Source organism: Euwallacea similis, chromosome 21, assembly GCF_039881205.1.
Source record: "Euwallacea similis isolate ESF13 chromosome 21, ESF131.1, whole genome shotgun sequence".
Classification (NCBI taxonomy): Eukaryota; Metazoa; Arthropoda; class Insecta; order Coleoptera; family Curculionidae; genus Euwallacea; species Euwallacea similis.
Window position 1 is genome coordinate 2,802,047 of NC_089629.1, and position 19,285 is coordinate 2,821,331.

The 19,285-nt window shown below is 37.3% G+C and overlaps 1 protein-coding gene across 2 annotated transcripts in view; it reads right to left on the reverse strand.

Moving 5' to 3' along the window:
• Positions 1 to 19,285, reverse strand: part of LOC136415792 (protein tramtrack, beta isoform-like) — a 108,022-nt gene that overhangs the window by 935 nt on the left and 87,802 nt on the right. The window contains exons 4-5 of one of the 2 annotated variants that reach the window (XM_066400603.1): positions 15,776 to 16,550; positions 14,968 to 15,050 (exon numbers count right to left, since the gene is read on the reverse strand). The exons of the other annotated variant lie outside the window; for it this stretch is intronic. Coding sequence (XP_066256700.1) covers positions 15,781 to 16,550 — 770 coding nt within the window. The 3' untranslated portion in view covers positions 14,968 to 15,050; positions 15,776 to 15,780. Of the gene's footprint in view, positions 1 to 14,967; positions 15,051 to 15,775; positions 16,551 to 19,285 lie in introns of those variants that run through there. 2 annotated transcript variants of the gene reach the window in all.

The window sequence follows — 19,285 nt, forward strand, 5'->3', positions numbered from 1 at the left end:
TCAGAAGAAAGACCTCAAAACGAGGATAAGTGAAGGAAAGAAGAAGGGAGAAACACTTAGAGAGGAGTAACAGATAACACGATTAGAATCGTCTTACATACATGGAACCTTATTTTACACACAATTCTGTATTGTTTCATAAATCTATATTAGCTTATCGCAAAATAAAACAGTCACCAAATGAGACTTTAGGACATCATAACGTCCCTTGAAAGTTCTCTCATGGGTATGATTTACAGTCTTCATTTGGATGCTTTGGCCCGATGTAGCTAATCGCACTTTACATTTACTCTTGCACTCTTGAGTACACCTCCAAATGCTCCTTTCGTGACTTCGCACTTGAAGCTTAAACTCGTACCCATCGATTATCATTATGGGGTGCTTTCGGCCCGCAGTGAAGTAGACTTGCACTAAAACAGTTATTCTCAACATCTGTATTACTATACGTACAAAAATATTGGAAATCAAACATATGGAGTAGTACTAGATTCTATTAACACCACCATAATGCAGTCTATCAGTATAACAAATTTTCACGTTGTGAGAACGCAGTCCTTCGTGGCTTTGCAGGAACGTCCTTTCATGGCTATGAGCAACTGACTTTATGTTGACTTGCTGTCCAGTCGTGCTAAGTCTGACTTTACATCGATACTTCGCATGCTGAGTACAGGCCCAAACGCTATATTCTTGTTTGCGCAAGTGCAGCTTGTATTCATATCCATCCATGATCAGTTTTGGGTACTTTCTTCCAAGGGCGAAGTAAACAACGCCTAAAAATTGGGGCTGTAAAGATGTGCGCTAGTGACATGACAGGGCTAAGGATTGTGGTATGAAAAAGCACTAGAAAGAAAAAGTCTTCTTGTTCTTATTTCGGAATAGTCCGAGTTCAATCAGGCCCGTCGGGTTAATTTAGGTGCTTATCCAAATTAACCTCGAGTAGTCTGAACTAACCTGATCTCGCCCGAACTAAAGGAATTATTCTATTTGCTAAGGTGTCCTCCAACATAAACAATTTTAACTCTATGAGCTTGGAGATTTTCATAAGGGCCCATGAAAGTCCTTTCATGGGTGTGCGATATTCTCTTAATGGTGACCAAGTTCGAGGTGGTGTGAATCCTCACTTTGCACTTAAACTTTCCGTGATTCTTGCACATCCAGACGTTACTGCTCTCTCTGCGTCTCTGGATTATGTATTCAAAGCCATCAATGATCAATTTGGGGTGTTTGCGGCCTAGCGCGAAATAAACGATTGCTGTAACAGAGGTTGATTTATTAATGATAATTAGGTTACTAGAAAATTGATGGGATGAAAACACAATTAAAGAAAACATAACATAATTGGGAAAATAAAAACACAAAAGACACATTCCTGTTCCTGTATTGCTAAAACCCGATTTAAAAATTGGATTTTATACATCGACTTGACCCTTGTAGGTTAATGGAACCGGAATGGATGTTACGGGCATTATAGTCTACTGCAATTAAAATTATGCACCAACTCAAAGGCTCGTGGGAGAACCATTCATATCATTGTTAAAGCCTTTTCGACACAATCCATCTTCGCATTTTGTGTATGATCGCTAATGGGGCCTTTGATCATCAAGAGCCATTCTTCTTATTGAACTCGAAACTGTATATTTTACAGCGACTTTAATGGACTAGCTGAAGAGATCCATGCCAGCGGGGCTGTGCTGAAGACATCGGTCTGGGGACTCATGTTTCCGCAGATTCGAAACATTCTTTGTCAAGTATCAACAAATGATCTCACGAAAGTGCTATTTTCGGCACTAGTTGCACAATATACTATTACCTAATCGTGTCTAATCAGATAACAGATAGGAAAGGCAACAAATGTGTGCTCATGTCTATGGTCTTGGTACGATTGGAAATTTCATGGGACGGAACATTATCATATCCCTTCGTATTCAGTTCTACCTTATAGACTGAAAATAGTGACAAAATGATATTTTGACCAATCTAGAGCATAGATCATGGTAGCTGCCCTTAAACGTTCTTTCATGGCTGTGGGTAGCCCTTGACGATTTGAGGTAAACCTGATTGCCAGTGGTCAGCACCCTGACTTTACAAGCATGGGAACCCTGTTTGCTGCACATCCAGTGGCTGCTGCTCTCCGTGCGCTTGTGCAAGAAGTACTCATATCCATCTATGATCATTTTGGGGTACTTTCTGCCCGAAATAAAGTGGATTTTCGTTAAACCTAAAAAACGTAATAATCTTAACTATTGACACAAAGCAACTTAATCTTTAAGATATTGAAAGTTTGGATAATTGATAATGCATTGGCTAGAATCCAACAAAGAACATCAAAATTAGTAGCTAATCACCCCGGAAATCGAAGGAGTGATTGTATTTTCCTGGAAGCGTATCTGTGTAAAAGATGGAGACTTTCTGCATGGAAGCATTGCCGATGTTCAATAGATTAGTGTCAATGTATGTTCTTTCGTGAGTATGCTGAATGTTCCTAATGAACACATTCATGCCTGTAGTGCGCACTCTTACTTTGCACCTCGTTTTGCTATTTTTCGTGCAAGCCCACATGCTGCTGTTTCCATTCCTTCGGTGTAGCTTATATACGTAACCATCAATAACCATTTTGGGGTACTTTATCCCTCGGATAAAGTAAATGATATCTAAAATCATACGTATATCATATAATAAATAAAAATATAGGGTGGTCCCCACTTAATGGGCCAAATTCATCCACAGGCTCTTTCTGCAAAATAATTACGATTTGGCTAGACTTGTGTCATATAAAAGCTAACGATTTTCGATATACAGGGTGTCAAAGTTCAACTTGTTTTCAGCCAAATTGGAATGTTTCCGCGGAAAGAATATACATGTATGAAATTTGGCCCATTAGGCGGGGACCACCCTGTATATGGTACATACGTATTAGCCTATGTTAGGAAAGCCCTTTTCCCTTCATATGCGAAGGAATGCATGACAGAAAGAAAGGGACACTTTACGCCCAAAGAATACTCGGACGAAGCAAGAAACCCTGATTTATTCTTGTGAAACATTTATATCACACACATAAAACAGATCGACAAAAGAATCTTAAAAACCTAGTAAGTGCTAGTACTAAGAGTACGACAATATTCAATATTAACACGTTGACTGTGCAAGTTACTGCAATTGCTTTGGAATGTTCTCTCGTGAGTATGACCTATGTCAGACATCTTAATGCGATTACCCATGGTAAGCAACTTGGATCTACACTTAGACTTGCCGTACTGAGTACATATCCAATAGGTACTAGTGCTTTTCTTTCGCATCACGCGGTACTCGTACCCATCGGCAATGAGAATCGGGTTCTTCCGGCCCACGGAGAAATATATTGTTACTGAAAGAGATCAGGATTTCAATAAGATGTAGTATTCGTGTTGCTGGAGTGAATAAAATTCTAATTTTTATTCTTCCAGGGGGAAATTTACTTTGTCTTGTTTCATTCAAATAGTGGATTTAACGGGGAAAATGGAGCAAGGGGTGGAACTTTCAATGCTACAGACCTTAATCGTTCGTCAAAATTCCTCTTCGAGCTTACTTTATTTACCACCAAAAATTTCGGGCTCGAAATTTCGCAAAAAGCACTAATTTTATTTAATTCGTTCGTTGGTACCCGCAATCTCAAGGAAGGTACCAGTTTGTGGAAGACTGAAAGAGGTGCTACAATGCGGGCAACTCAGGATATCCTTCGTCACAGGAGTTTGTCAGCCCAGAATTTGGTCGAATAACCAAAAAGACCCTGGCCAGAAGAACTAATCCGAAAGTTATATGTACAGGTATCTCCAGTTCATGTGGAAACATGGGGATTGTGCGAGTGGAAGAAGGGCCGCATAAGGTTCAATGTGCCTCTGACAAAGATCAACGAAAAGGGTCGTAAGGCTAGCTGAGGCTAACCTGTGCGAAGTCACTCCGTTGTTACCATATCTCTCACCGTTTCAGTATTTTTGTTAATATAAATATTAGTCATAGATTAATCGTTTTTTTAAATATTTATTTGCATTGCTACTATTTGCGGTGGTACTTTTAAAACATTCCATCGCCGCGAAGGCAGCGAAATTTCTAATGTAAGCGAGATTCTAATGTAAACATCGAAGTGGGGGGGGACGTCGACCAGACGGACTCAGCTTACGTCAGCCTCAGCTAACCTGACAGTCCACTTGCACAATCCCTCTACTTCCACTTGAACTGGTGGTACCTGCGTAATGCAATATTTTTCGGAGTTTTAGTTGACAGATTCAATTGGGCAATAAGAAGTACTGAAAGCCTTCATTTATTTTCAACGATGTGTTTCGATAGTAATTGCTCACGGAATAATCACTGTATATAAAAAGCGATCAGAAAAGTTCTCCTTTCAACTCAAATTTGGAAATGCGTGGCAGAACCCCTCAAATCACTATAGACAACAGGAAGGGACAAAATCGTGGCAAATGTCGCCCGAGATTGAAAACTGTCGAAGTCTCATTTTGAAAAATTCTCGGGAGTATCATAAATCATATGTGACTCTCAATTCCTGAGACATTTCCAGTCACCTGGTTGTGCATTTATAGGTATTTAGCGCTTTGATAGGTGCCTAGATTTACTATATCTAGTCGACATCTCTCTGCAGATTTATGAGTCACGCAGACAAAATTAATAATAGTTATTAATTTATTAATTTATTACCATAAATACTAACACCTGTGGCTAATACACAACTGAAAACATCTGCGAATTGAGAGCCTTATAGTCTCCTTTGAAGGTCTGCACATGAGTGTGCGGAAAGTACTTCACTTGCACTTGCCGCCCGGTAGTCACCAGTCTCACTTTGCATCGATTCTTCACATTACGAGTGCAAACCCATACACTATTGGTAGAACTGTTATGTGATAATTTGAACTCGAACCCGTCAATCACCATTAGCGGGTGCTTCTTGCCTGGGGCAAAGTACACTGTCACTAAAAATATGGATTTTATGAAATGGAAATGATGCTGCGGCGCTGAGGAATTTTTGCGGAATGAAAAAGGCATTTTAGTAAAATTTAGTTTATTGTTCTCTTATTGGGACATATACATTAAAATAAAGTCACTATAAAATAATATAGAATAAAGTGCTGATTAAAACGTCTATGCTATGCCAGTTTTACTAAACTCATCGTAATTTTAAAGCCTTGCAGAACTGCAAGCGAAACACCTGAGAATGCAAACTGCTATAGTCACCCTTAAAGGTTCTTTGATGATTGTGTGCTACGTCCTTCATGGTGATAAGATGGCCTGTAGTTATAAACCTGGACTTGCATTTGTGCTTGTCGCACTGTGTGCAAACCCAATAGTTGGTAGCTGAGACCTCGTTGAACCGTTTAATCATCCGGAACTCATATCCATCAACAATGAGGATCGGATTTTTCCTTCCAGGGGAAAAGTGGACGGTAACTGGAAATAAATAATTATGGAATAAGTAAGTAAGAAAAATTAGGTATTTTGTGAGAAAACTACATCTACACGGAGCAATACAATTTATTTGTCGCTGACTATAGTTTGGTATTCATAGTAAATGCTGGAAATAAACGTAACTAATGACCCATGAACTAGGTCCAGAAATTGCAAGATATCGCGGCAATGGAGCACTAACTATAAATAAAACGACGAAAAACCTAAAGCTGGCACACTTGAATCTCTTCATTTTCTTCCACACCGAACACTGTAGAATCCTCAGTCAGATATTGCCAACTTATTGCAGTGTACAAGTGACAAGGTTTGCGAGAAAAGGCTCATGTAATCTCCTTTGAAGGTGGTGGAATGGGTGTGCGGTACTGCCTTCATTCGAATCTCTCTGCCGGTCGTTAACAGTCGTACCTTACACTTATGTTTGACGTTTTGAGTACAGGCCCAAAAACTGTGATTCGGTGTCCTTTGGAAGAGCTTGAACTCGTACTTGTCGATGATCATAACAGGGTGCTTTCTGCCGGGAGTGAAATGAACAGTCACTACAATAATGAAGGGATTTTAGCAGATAAAATCGCGGTAACCTGGTGGTCATACATGTAACGGGTGATCAGTGCAAAAAGTCTGTCAGTAGACTGGAAACCGTAACCGCAGGTCGTTGATTAAGTCATTAGCTCTTTACTACCAGACAGATGACGGATGGATTGATCTCAGACATGCTACTGATATTTCAACGAGGGTCTTTTCATGATCACCCAGTATTTTGTTTCCACATGACAAGATTCAAAAATAGGAACTTTGATTGCAGGAATATATTTGGAACCCCTGAGCGTTACGAAACAAGCCTGTCAGTATATGAGACGCTAAACATCCTTTGAGGATAAGCTTTCTGATCATTTCTGAAACTTGGGTTATGAGTGTGGGCAATTGATTTGATTTGAATCTCATTTCCCTTCGTTACGGCCCTGACCTTGCACTTGTTTTTCTGCTGGGAGCAATGCCAGAGACTACTGGTTTTTTTTTGGGTGTGAAGCGTATACTCGTACCCATCGATTATCATTATAGGGTGCTTCTTTCCGGGGGCGAAACTTACTACAGTGGCTAAAAAAAGTTTAATTAAAAAGAGTCGAGGGGGGCTCAAATAACGTGCATGTAAGAAACTCGTAGGTGAAATGTTCGATGGAGACTTTACAAAAATTTCCAGTGTTCCGAAAACTATTAAATTTCCGTCTAAAGCAAGTTGGGTTATATCATCGCATTTCGAGCCCAGGTCCCTGTGTCAAGGTTTTATCAGATCATTTAACGGTACCTTGCATATGACCCTTTTTTGAGTCACGTTGTATAGAGCTCAACCAAGGGCACCTACGTCATGACAATATTTATCATTTTTAATCGAAAATACATTCGTGTTGAACAGTTGGAGCAATTTATAGGCCGTTTATAACAGATGTTATTATATTCTTAGTATAATATTCAAGATCTTCTAAATTTCTGTCTATACTCCATCGTGACCTCATGCGATCTTAAAGAATGATAATCTCCCTTAAAGGTTGGGTCGTGAGTGTGGCCGAAACTCTTGATTTGCACTAAATTTCTAGTTGCCATTAGACGCACTTTGCAGCGATGTTTGGTGTCCTGGGTGCAACACCAGCTGGACTTTGTATTGCTTCGCAATTGCAATTTGTATTCGTAGCCATCGATTATCATTATCGGGTGCTTTCTACCAGCTGAGAAGTGTACAATACCGGGAACTAAAAACATTACACTCGTAGTAATGGAATAAAGAGGTGTCAGTACTGAATCTAAGCTAAACTCATCATATATTGTTTGAAAAATGCTCAGATGTGTATTGAACATTGAAAATCTAGGACTTAAGAGCAGTGAAGCCTCTTTCCTGCAAGGGTGAGCGGATGTGAGAATCCGCCTTTGCCAGAATTTTCCAGAAGATTGAAATCTAGACTAGCACTTTAATTGGGTCTTTTTGGTGCACACTTAGACTGCTAGATGATGTGTTTCAGGTTATTAACTGGTAAAACCGTTTTCATTTACAAGTCATTTGCAATTTTCATGCTGTGCCGATCCTGCAAATTGTCGAATCCGAGCTTGAAGCAAAACAAGAATTATTTGAAAACGGGGTGCCGTTGAGAAGTTCAAACCTGAAAACGTGTCCAGAACGCTTTCAACTTCCATGGAAACAGAGTAATTAAAATTTAAATTCTCTTCAATTCCACGATAATATAAAAACTTTTAACTCACATAACAAGGAAACACTTTTAATACTACATACATACTACAATGACAACATTATGAATGTTTATTGTTGAGGTGTCTCTTGAGATTTGATATGCCTCCTCGAAGACCGAAATTTCGCCCGCATAATTTGCACGTGCAAGCTTCCCTAGAAACCTTATCAAAGTATGCCCAGGCTTCGCTTCTCTCCCTTCGAAATGACTCGAATGAGTAACCTAAAAGGAGTTTGTTTCAGATGTATCATAAAGATGATTAGTTACCGAATTCTAATACTTACGTGTACGATACACGTATATAGGGTATCTGAAAATGGGTGGTTTTAGGGGGTATTGGAGCCATGATTTTTGCAAGCATGCCATGTACACGATTTCTATGAAATGAAAATAAACTTTGATGATTTTTTTTATTAAAAGGAATTTAAAAATTTTCATTCGAATAAAAAAATCATTTTTAGGGCGTGGAATTGACTGAGCTAAAAGTTCCAAATGATGAATTTTCATAACAATGAGTTCATAATGTCATATTTGCCTTTTCGAAAAGCGGAAAAATAAATCGTTTATCATAAAAATAGAGCTCAGTTTGTTTCAGTGTTGAAGTTCTGATGTTTCAACAGCCTTAATCGATTGATTCCTTTACAGAGGCAATAAATATTTAATCTAAAAAAACTTACTCAGCTACAGATATTGCTTCTTTCGCGTTTTTTATTTGTAAAGGTTTAGAACAGACACTGACTTAACAGAAGCGCTTAAAATGAATTTTAGAGAATTTTTTAGATTGGCTACGACTACTAGAGAATTTCAACAAAAGCAACTTCAACAATTTTATTGCTTTTTAAAACAACAAAACATATCAATTATTCTATTAAATATTCAAATCAGCAACAATTGAGTACTGACAATAACAACATTTAAAGCAGTCCGTTTCTAATTAAATTTCGCGTTTCTTCAGTTAAATTGCGAATATCGTGAGTGAGTTCCAAATGTCTTCGGAAATTTGAGGTTGTAGACCCGGTACTTTTGTAATTCTTTCCACACAAGTTGCAAGTTGAAGTATTTCTGGATACTTTCGTGAAGAAGTTCCACACATCACTCCTTTTTTTCCCTGATAGGCTCCATATCTTACCTAGAAACCATTTGATTGAATTAGATACTTGTTTGCATTGAGACTCATCATTATGTGCTTCTGCTTTTTGCCGATTATTGTGATGTAATAAATTGTCGTTGAAAGGTTCTCTTGAGGCCATGGGGACAAATTATTGCACGTGCTGGCCCAAGGAAAAAGAGAAGTGAAGCGCAGATAGTTCAGTCACCACATGTCTATATTGTTGTATGTTTAATTACAGTGGTAAAAAAAATTTACATCTGGTTGGGATACGCTAATAAAATTTAAAAAAAATCCCGGTCATCAACTCTTTAGATGAATCTAATTTTGATCAAATAGGAGAATATTATTATAGTATACTTACCCTTTAACCCTTTGAAAAAGCTAAAAATACTTGTTATTTTGGAATAATAATAAGTTTATGTGGTAGAGAGGAAGAAACTAATAAAAAAGATTTCCATCAATATTTTCCGGAAAATTTCTGAAATTAAAAACAATTTGGCAACGTCGGTTGCGACATATCAAAACCTTGAAAAATTACAATTTTTTTCCCATTGGGAAAAGGATTTTTTTATCAACTACACCAAAATACAAAAGCTTCTTCACATGCAAATCTATTTACTAACAATGAAATACTGATATTAGAATCACTTAAATCAATCCTTTCCTAATTAAATTTCGCGTTTCTTCAGACAAGTCTCGAATGGCGTGGACAAGCTCGAGGTGCTTTCGGAAATTTGAGGTTGTAGCCCCGAAGCTTTTATAATTTTTTCCGCACAAGTTGCAAGTTGAGAAATTGCTAGAGACTTTCGTGAAGAAATTCCACACGTCACTCCTCGTTTTTCCCGATCGAGTCCATTTTCTACCTGGAAATCATTTCGCTAGTGAATAATACTAAGACTGACCAAACGAAAAAATTATATACCTGAGTTGGAAGATATTGAATTGAAACTATCTAGCAAGCTACTCCATGCTCTATAAAGCGTGTCCATAAAACTCTGTCACCAACATATACTCAATTTTAGATAAAAATTTTATAGTTTTCAATACTGACAGTGGGAAGAAGGAAGCGGAGATTGGGCTGATAAACATATAAGCGGAAAATTAAGGATAAGTAGTTGTAGAACGCCTGAAGAGTCGTACTACCCTAAAATATGCTGTAATCTCTATTGTCATTAGAGGAGCAACATTAGTTAAAAAATGGTAGAATAACGCAGTTATTAATTATCATTTTAATATGTAAGAAAAATCTGCCTGATAGGCGAGTTCTCACAGACCTTAGTAGAAATATAACATATCCAGACATCCTCTGCAATGGAGAAGGAAGCCAAAGTAGGAATTTCATTCCATGTTGGAGGAAGGAAATCTTCTATTCTTCGAAAATATAGAGATTTCCCAAAAACCTTAAAATCGATTAAACAAGAAATCGACCCTGACTAACCGTCCTTACAAGCCAGCAAACATTACCAAATCCATAAAAACTATAGCACAAAAAATAAACTTGTACTGGTGTTCTTGGCCAATCTTGAAGATTAATAACAATCTCAATGAAACATATGTTTATAAAACATATTTTCCTAAACACCTAAAAGTTCAAGGCCGTTACAAGATTAAAAAGTCTGCACTGAAGGCCCTCCAAGTTCGTGGTAGTTAAAGGTCCATGATTGTGAGCGATATTTCTTACGTAAATGTTATTTCCAGAGGATTTTATCCTAACTTTGCACTTGTATCTGTCACGAGTGCACATCCACAAAGTTCTTGTAGCTGTAGATTCCGCTTTGATCATCTTGAACTCATAATTGTTCATGATAAGTTTTGGGTACTTCCGGCCTGGAGCGAAGTAGACTAGTGCTAAAATACGACACGGGGACATTATCTTTCTAGAACCAAAAGTCTTTTTGGTGGATTCGAAATACAGAGAAATTAAAATTAATTTTAGTTTGTTCATGGACGCATAAAAACTTGAAAAGCAGATCTGCTGTTGGTAAGCTCTGTAAACTCTAGTGAGGAGTAAGTGCCTAAAAAAACCTTTTCAAAGTGAGTGGATGATTGTGGCTCACATCCATGATAATAAGCCTATTTCCTGATAATTGAAGTCGATTGCATTTCGATCTAGGTTCTTGGACGCATATTCAATGGTTTTTATTCGTACCATCTCCATGAGGACGCATCGGAATTTGTGCTTATCAAGAACGATTTTTGGACGTTTCCTTTCGAGGCAAAAATAAATTCGCCATACAGGGTTTACATTAAAAAATTATACATAAAAACCTCTCTATACTTTGGGGAAGTCAGGCTAATGAAAGAAAAACATCGTTTTTTATATCGATCTTTCAGCTTTATTGGACTGCATATAACCGAATATACACACCAATCTTATCTAAATATGTCTGAATACCTAACATTGAATACCCTGGAGTGTAAATGTTCGCAGCTTCCCTCATGAGTGGGTAGATGTGAGTGTGCAACCGCCTTAACCAATACGTTGTTCCCAGAGGTCAAAAGTCGTACCTTACAATTTGCTTTGTCGACATGGGTGCACACCCAAAGGGTTCTTGAACTATTGCCAGGTCTCGGTCTTATTTTAAACTCGTAATTGTCTAATATTATCTTGGGGTGTTTTCTGCCACCGATGAAGTAGACACGCCCTAAAATACAATTGATGGTACGCACTTCAAATTTGGATATAGGGAGGGATTCCTTTCCTTCATAAGTTTTAGTAAGAAGCGTAACAACGCTAATATGGAAAGATGATTACCAACAAAAAGCGATTGACGTTCTCACAGGCGTTACTTATATAGACAGTGCCCTAATAATCCTACTACCACTCAGCAAGGAAAATGTATTATTCATAGGGTTTTCGGAGTCCTTTTTCTTCTCCTGGAGGAACTCCCGATTTTGGAATGGGATAAGATCTCTTTCGTAAAGAGAGCGGGCTGTTTTGTGGAGGAGGGGATCCATGTAGAAGAAAAAGAGGGGATTTTGGAAGGAAGAGGGACCCTAAGGGCCTTTTTGCAAGGCCTCGCTCCCCACGCTTTATTACTGCTACTAGGACCACTTCCCCTCAAGATAAAAAAATGCTTTTCTTTAGGATTTAGCAGTCCAAATTCCATATTGAGTGATGAAGAAGCCAAGGATTTGATATGGTAGAAATGTACAAATTCTTTATTTGTAATTTTAAAATTGCACACTTTGTAAAATATAAGTCATATATTAGATCAAACCATTATCACTTTATACAATATATGCAATATACAATATATACACAATATATATATTACTTTTGCAGGGAAAGAAATTCACAGATTAAATCTCTCCATGGTGTACTGAATATTAAAAATCTTAGACCTGAGTTCCTCGTAGTCACCTTTGAAAGTTGGGTCATGAGTATGGGCAATGTCTTTAATTAATATATTGCGTCCACATGATAGTAATCGCACTTTGCACTGAGCTCTGCTTTGCTGGGTGCACACCCATAAGGTTTTCGAACTCGTTTGACTGGGCCTGGTTTTGTATTCGTAACCACCTATGATGATTATAGGATATTTCAGACCATTTGTAAAGTAGACTCGATCTAGAAATGCAAAAATATTGAATTTCGAGAACAAAACAAAAAAACAAACCAAAACTGCAACAATCTGCAATTCAAAGAGAAGGAAGACAAATATTGGAACTAATAGCAAAGAACTCAGATTGACCAACAAACCTCTGAGTTAGGCAGAATCAAGGATTAAGCATTCGGTTCATCTTACAAACGGAAAGATAATTATGAAATGAATGGAAAACTATTTATTCTCATCTTTAAAGGAAGCATGATGTCTTAAAAACGTAAAAATCGCTGCACGTCAATTTAAATCTACATAACATTTGGTCATTATCTTCCGATTGATGCGGTACATCCTGGACTCCAATGTAACCAATCTCGAATAAGAATATGTCGGATGATGATTATGATCTTCTTTGAGAGTTATTCGGTCGTCTTCAAATATCTCCAATTTAGCCTTGCAGCCAGAAAAGTCTCGTTTACACCTGTAGCACTGTCTGGAGTTATCGGCTTTTTTGAACTTATACTCGTAGTTGTCATATACCAAGTTGAGGTATTTTCTACCAGGAACGAAGTATATACGACCTAAAGGAAAATTTACTTTACTTATCTGTTAGTTTATCAGTATACAGAGAGACAAATAATGAGAATACATCCTTTAATGCATGAATATCGAAATTACTTTCTGAGCGGGTCGTGAATCTTTCTGGTAAATTGCGTTATACAGGGTGGGGCAATTTCTTGATTTTCTCAAAGAGAATTCCTGTATCTAGTCGAGGAAGAAAAAATACTATATCGGTTCCCGAGGCTCAATTTTTGACAGACTTAATGGTAAAAACTGATTTCGTCTAATGGGCACCTCCCTTAATAAACACAGACTTCATTTGGAATATACCAAAAATTTCTGCGGAGACTTGTAGCTGTATGCTTACCATGCCCGATCTGTTCAGACGTTGCTGACACCAATTTAAAATCGACGAATACGGTCCTATTAATGGTACCTCAGTGATATTGCCATCAATAATGCAGTTGTAAAAAAAACTTTTTCCGCTTGAAGTGGATGGAGCGCTCACTTTAGTAAACACACTGATTACTTTTCTTTGTATCAAATTTCGAGATTTGTTTGACTGAAGCGTAAGAGCCGCTATAATATGTCACGCCCTTTAAACGGCAAATCTTGCCGTTCCATACGTCGAGACGTCCATTTGGGCCATATTTGGCTTAAACTAAATATAATAAATGAGAAATGCAAAGCCATCCCCTAAGGGCCAATACTGAATACATGTGGAAAGAACCCCGCCTGAAACAAACGAGCTTTGCTCCACAATTTTTTCTACGCAGACGCAAAATCTCACGTATTGTCAATGTCTGATAGTTTCAAAATGTGAGGTTAATCAATGCTACTGTCACAACCGTTAGTTAATTAGGGTTATTGTTAAACTGTTAATTAATAAAAAAAACATTTTTTGTATCAGCATTTAACACTCATTTATTTTATTGTATGACGACAACGACAACTAATAATTGACACATAAATACATTATTCTTGCACAATAGTTGCGATTGCTTTCCAAGACATGCTTCTGATATTTTAATGCCTACTTAAGGTTGTTTTGCGCTAATCACCAATTATTTTTACATAAAAAATCTGCAGTTCAGTAATGTACCATTATTATGGTATCCACTGTATAATTTGAATTCTCCAACAACAATTCGATGTTGTTTTCATTTGGAAAATTATTGCATCAGGGCAAATGAAGAGGCGTAGTTGATCAGCACTAACTGCCTCTTCAAGTAAGAGTAATCTCCCTTGAAGGTTGGAGGATGATTATGCTCAGCAGGATACTTAACCGTGAGGATATTTCCTAAAGTCATAAGCCTGCATTTGCACTTAAAATTTTCCTTGTTGCAACGCCAAATGCTTTTGGAGCCGGTGGTCACTTTAAAAATGAATTCATACCCTTGAAAGATCATTATAGGGTGCTTTTTGGCATAAGAATAGTAGACCAGGCCTAAAAAATTATACGATGATTTATGAACTCAGCAGAATGACGATGAAAAAACCATTATAAAAATAAGGAATATTCTGACAATGACTAGAATTTCTGCTCTAGCAAAGAAAATAAATTAAAAATGTAACATTTACTTATATTTCGTATCGAAATGGTTGAAAATGCAGTAGGTTAACTGTAGCTAGACATGGTCAATAATTCATTAAGAGTGTACCAATGCCAGATATAATGATAAAGTTGTGTTTCTTCAAGGCCAAATAAAGAAAACTTCTGGCCAAATTGGCGAATTCGCAATCAGGGCTCTCATAATCAATTACGATGATAACATATGCTAGCACCTTATAGAATTTGAATACCGAAAACAAAATATTTTCTACAAACAATTTCTGCAGGTTTAACAATAATAATTTGGTTAAAGCTATGCTATTGTCGAAATTTAGAAGCATATTTAATAAACACTAATTGGCTCTTCAAGTTGGTATAATCTCCCTTGAAGGTTGGGGGATGGTTGTGCTCAATATCAGACTTAAAGGTGACGGTATTTCCTGAAGACATAAGCCGACATTTGCACTGGACCCGATTTTCCCGGTTGCAGCGCCAAATGCTTTTGGACCCGGTGGTCATTTTGAATATGAATTCGTAGCCTTCAAATACCATCATCGGATGCTTCTTGCCGTAGGAAAAATATACAAGACCTGAAAATTTCGAATTTATGTTTTCTTAGAAGAAATGTTTATTTAGACAAGTTGAAAAACTTTCGAAAATACATAATTTCTTCAATAATATACCGGGGGATAACAGAAAGTGGTTGCAGCTTGTAAATTTGAGAGTAAATAAAGTGATCTGACCTATTGATTTTCAAACGGGACATCCAGAAATTTTTGGATGGCATTTTAATTTAAATTTTGCTCAAGGACATTGTCATAAGAATCTGAAGTAACTTAAGTAACCTGACCTTAACGGAATGATCCACTCATGAGTAAATTGAGCGAAGTTTTTGTAGTAATTGCAAATGTCTTGAATAATCTAGACCGACTTCGCTGATTTTGTTTAGGAAAATTAAAGTTGTCTTAAGTTTTGTTAATACCATCACCGTCTTCAAGCAAAAAATTAAAAACTAGTTCAAGGCAAGGCATATTTAAATCCTATGGCATTGCAGTCTTTGCCCATGTCGACGTGAAGAGTACGTGACCTGCCAATTTTAACCAACTTCTCAAAAACCAAAAATCTTGCAAATTCGATGGTTAGGGAACAAAAAAATTATACCTATTTTTCAACAAACTTATTTGAAATTTTATTACAAAATTGAACAACAACAGATTAAAATTATTCATTTATATATAACATTTTATAAAACAAATCTTATTCAATGAAACTTCATACCGCTATTTGCCTCTCTCTGTTACTAACCTAAACTAACCTGAACTAGACCAGACCCTCCTCCTCATCAAAGTCCAAATCAACTTTAATATATGACTGCGAGGACTCACCATTACCATCTTTCTCACTCTCAACCAATTCATCAAACTGTTTCTCCTCTTCATTGTGCGTTCTTTTCCATTGTACATGATTGTACTTCAAATTCTTCGGTCTGTTCTTGTGCCTGGATTGTCTCATCTGTCCAGCACTTACCCTCTTTACGCTGTTCCTCATGACCCTCTTGAAAAAGTCTTCACTCTCGGTCTCCGTGAATTTTGAATCAGCCAAAGTGATAATATCCCGAAAACACTTTCTGAAGTTGTGGAAAAATTTCAGAGGTACCTTGCCTACTCCAGGTCCCATTCGGGTGTTGCCAGTCCAAGAGCACTGTGCTACAAACCTTCTAGTAAGGAAATAATCTATGAGTTTATAGCAGCAGTCCAAGCCCATAGCCTTGCCGCTCTTGCCACAGATGAAAGACATGGACTCAATAACTTGAGCTAAGTAGGTTTCATCTTTGAGTTTCTCTTCGAATTGGGTCAGCTTCTCTAAGGAGTCTATTGGCTCGATTGGTGAGGAGATTTTTGAGGATGCTGATTCTTCACAAACTGGTACGGGGGTAAGGGAGGAAGAGTCCATTGGGGGGTTGTTGTAATAATCAAACATGTAAGATGTTAAAGCGTCCACGGATCTCTGGAGCTTTAATTGGCGATGCATCATCAGTTTCTGGTTTCGAAGCACAGCTTTTAGGCTTACGTCAGGCTTCTGGTTGGAAGCTACAAATAGTAATATCTCAATAAATTTATATGGTATAGTAAACCTATGGATAGGGCTTGTGGCTTCGCCATGCAATAACCAATGCATAATTATGATAAATTTATTAAAAACTACAGAAATTGTATACTCTATATTCGTCACAGAGTTTTATAAGCTTGATCTCTAAACTGATAAGAATACTCAATTCTCACTGCCTGCCACTTGAGATCGTTGTAATTTCCCTTGTAAGTGGGTCCGTGATTATGGGGCACCGATGATTTGATTCGTATAGTTTTTCCAAAAGACATGATCTTAGCTTTGCAGGTAGCTGTTTGAGTGCATCGCCAAATGCTCCTAGTTTCACTGCGCTGCTGCAGCTTATAACCGTAGTTATCCAGAACCATTATTGGGTGCTTTCTGCCAGGAGCGAAATAGACTCTTCCAGACACCCCTGAAAATATATACAGTAATTACAAATACCTCAAGGAAACGGAGGAAAAGGTGATTTACGGATTCACAGATCTGTTGAAACATAAATGGCATTCGGAGCAAAAAAAGTGAGGTAATACATTAAATGTCTGAAAAACTTTATTAAGAGCAGTGACGTAGATTGCTCTCAGTTACTGAAAACGACTTTCAAGCGTCCTCAGGGAAAGGAAAATTTAGGAAAACTCTGCGGAACAAAAAAGCTTGAAACTATTAATGAGTTTCTGAATGAATGATTAGAATATTTTTAATACAATTCAAAAAGGAGTTTCTTTTACTACTAAAAACTTAAGAAATTCATCAAACTAGAACATCTCCAAATTCAATTTTCTAATTCTTTCCAGAACTTCATCGAACGGGTGATTGTGGTCTCCGATCTTCCTCAAAACTCCTAATTTCTCATTAATGATTATTTTACAGGGGCACTTGTAACGGTTCCTCAAATCTTGGCAGTTCCAATATGTTACGTTATCTGACCTTTTGCTCGCACAGAAGGCGTAGTTCTCATACAGCATTTGCTTGAATCCTCGTTTGCTTAAAAAATACGAGATTTCCTCTAAAATGGAATTAAATGGAAAATAAATATCACAAAACAGACTGACAAAAAGGATATTCAAAACAATTTTGTATTTAAGCCAAATACATTTTTTTCATGTTACGTAGTAATATTCCTGGCATAAAGGCAGATGAGATTCGGTTTTGTTGGGAGCTTCATGTTCGTGGACCCCCGTGAATCTTATGGTCTGATTATAATATACGATGCACCGAGCACGACACATATTCTTGTCGTATAAGTCGCATTTCCAATATATGGATTTATTGCTGCTTCGGTGCTTTACATATCGATAACCGTTAATGGAGAGGGAGGGAATGATGGCAAAGCTTCTAGAACCTTTATAATATGTTGCTAAAACTAAAAAATATATTTTGGCATTGAGTCCTTTGTACGAAATTCAAAATGTCTTAATATCGATGTGGCGAAAATGGTTTCCGTCCCCCAAAACCAAATTTCTACATTATACATTTGAATTCTCCTTTTTCCACACCGATGTCTGACTTTGGAAAAGTCTTAGAAGCGGAAATTGACTTCAGATAATTGGTAAATACTTCTGGCTGCAGACTGCTCACTTTGGGGAAGTAAGCAGTAAATATACCTTCTAATTCCCTGGCTCATGCTCATCACGATCCGATTTATTTCATGAAACAACAAAAACTCACAAACGAAGATAAAAAATATTACAATTAACACTTATATTACGACAAATTTCTAGACAATTCTGTAATATTCCTGGAATAGCAACTGGAATGAATCAACCATTTCTGGAACGTCATGTACGTGGATTCCAGTGAATTTAATCCTTTGGTCGAAATAGACAACACATCGAGCCCGACATTCGTTTCTATGGTAGATTTCGCATTTCCAGTAAGTTGCCTTGTCAGTGCTCATGTGCCTAAGGTACCGGTAGCCATTTATCGATAAGGACAAGCGGCTGCTAGTCCTGTAGCCCTTTGGTTCCTTCCAGTAAATCCCTAAAACTGAAAACAAAAAGTCACGTATCGAGAGTGGTATTTCGTGAATATATTACCATCTAGAACATAGAGCATTCTCTACATAAAGCCATAACGAACGTTCATGTGTTGTGGAAAACAAGCTTACTTATTTAAACACTCATAATATCACTAGTGCCTGAGTTCTTTCCGGAAATTTATTTGAAACTACGAATTTTATTATGTTTTTCCTTGAGCAGAATGCGAGGGGAAATGTTCCTTTTTGCACAAGAATTTAATTTTTTTTTCGAATTCTTGTTGACTTATTCATGGCTGTAAATTCACGCCCTGTACAACAAGAACGAATTGTAAAAGTTACTCGACGTCAATCGGATGCAAAATCCAACATCTAAGACATACGTTTGATGATGTTCAAAGATGGTCAAAGTGACTTTTTTATACGGATTTGTATTGATTCGTATAAGCTAAAACTTATTAGAATTAAAATCTATTTGCAGTTCTTCACTCGTTCGTTGAAGTCTACTGAATAAACGCCCTCATGACATTTTTATAAACGTAATTCGGCCCAGTCGTATTTTTGGGTCCATTTAGTCCTTCTAATATTTTTTTCATGTAATATGACATATCGAATATTAAATTGAAGAGATGTGAGGTAGATTTTCCAACTACCCCTCAAACAAATATGAACCTTTCCATGCATTTGGAAACTAAAAAAAATGCTGAATGCGCTAGAATAGGGTGAGGGCGCAACAAGCGAAGA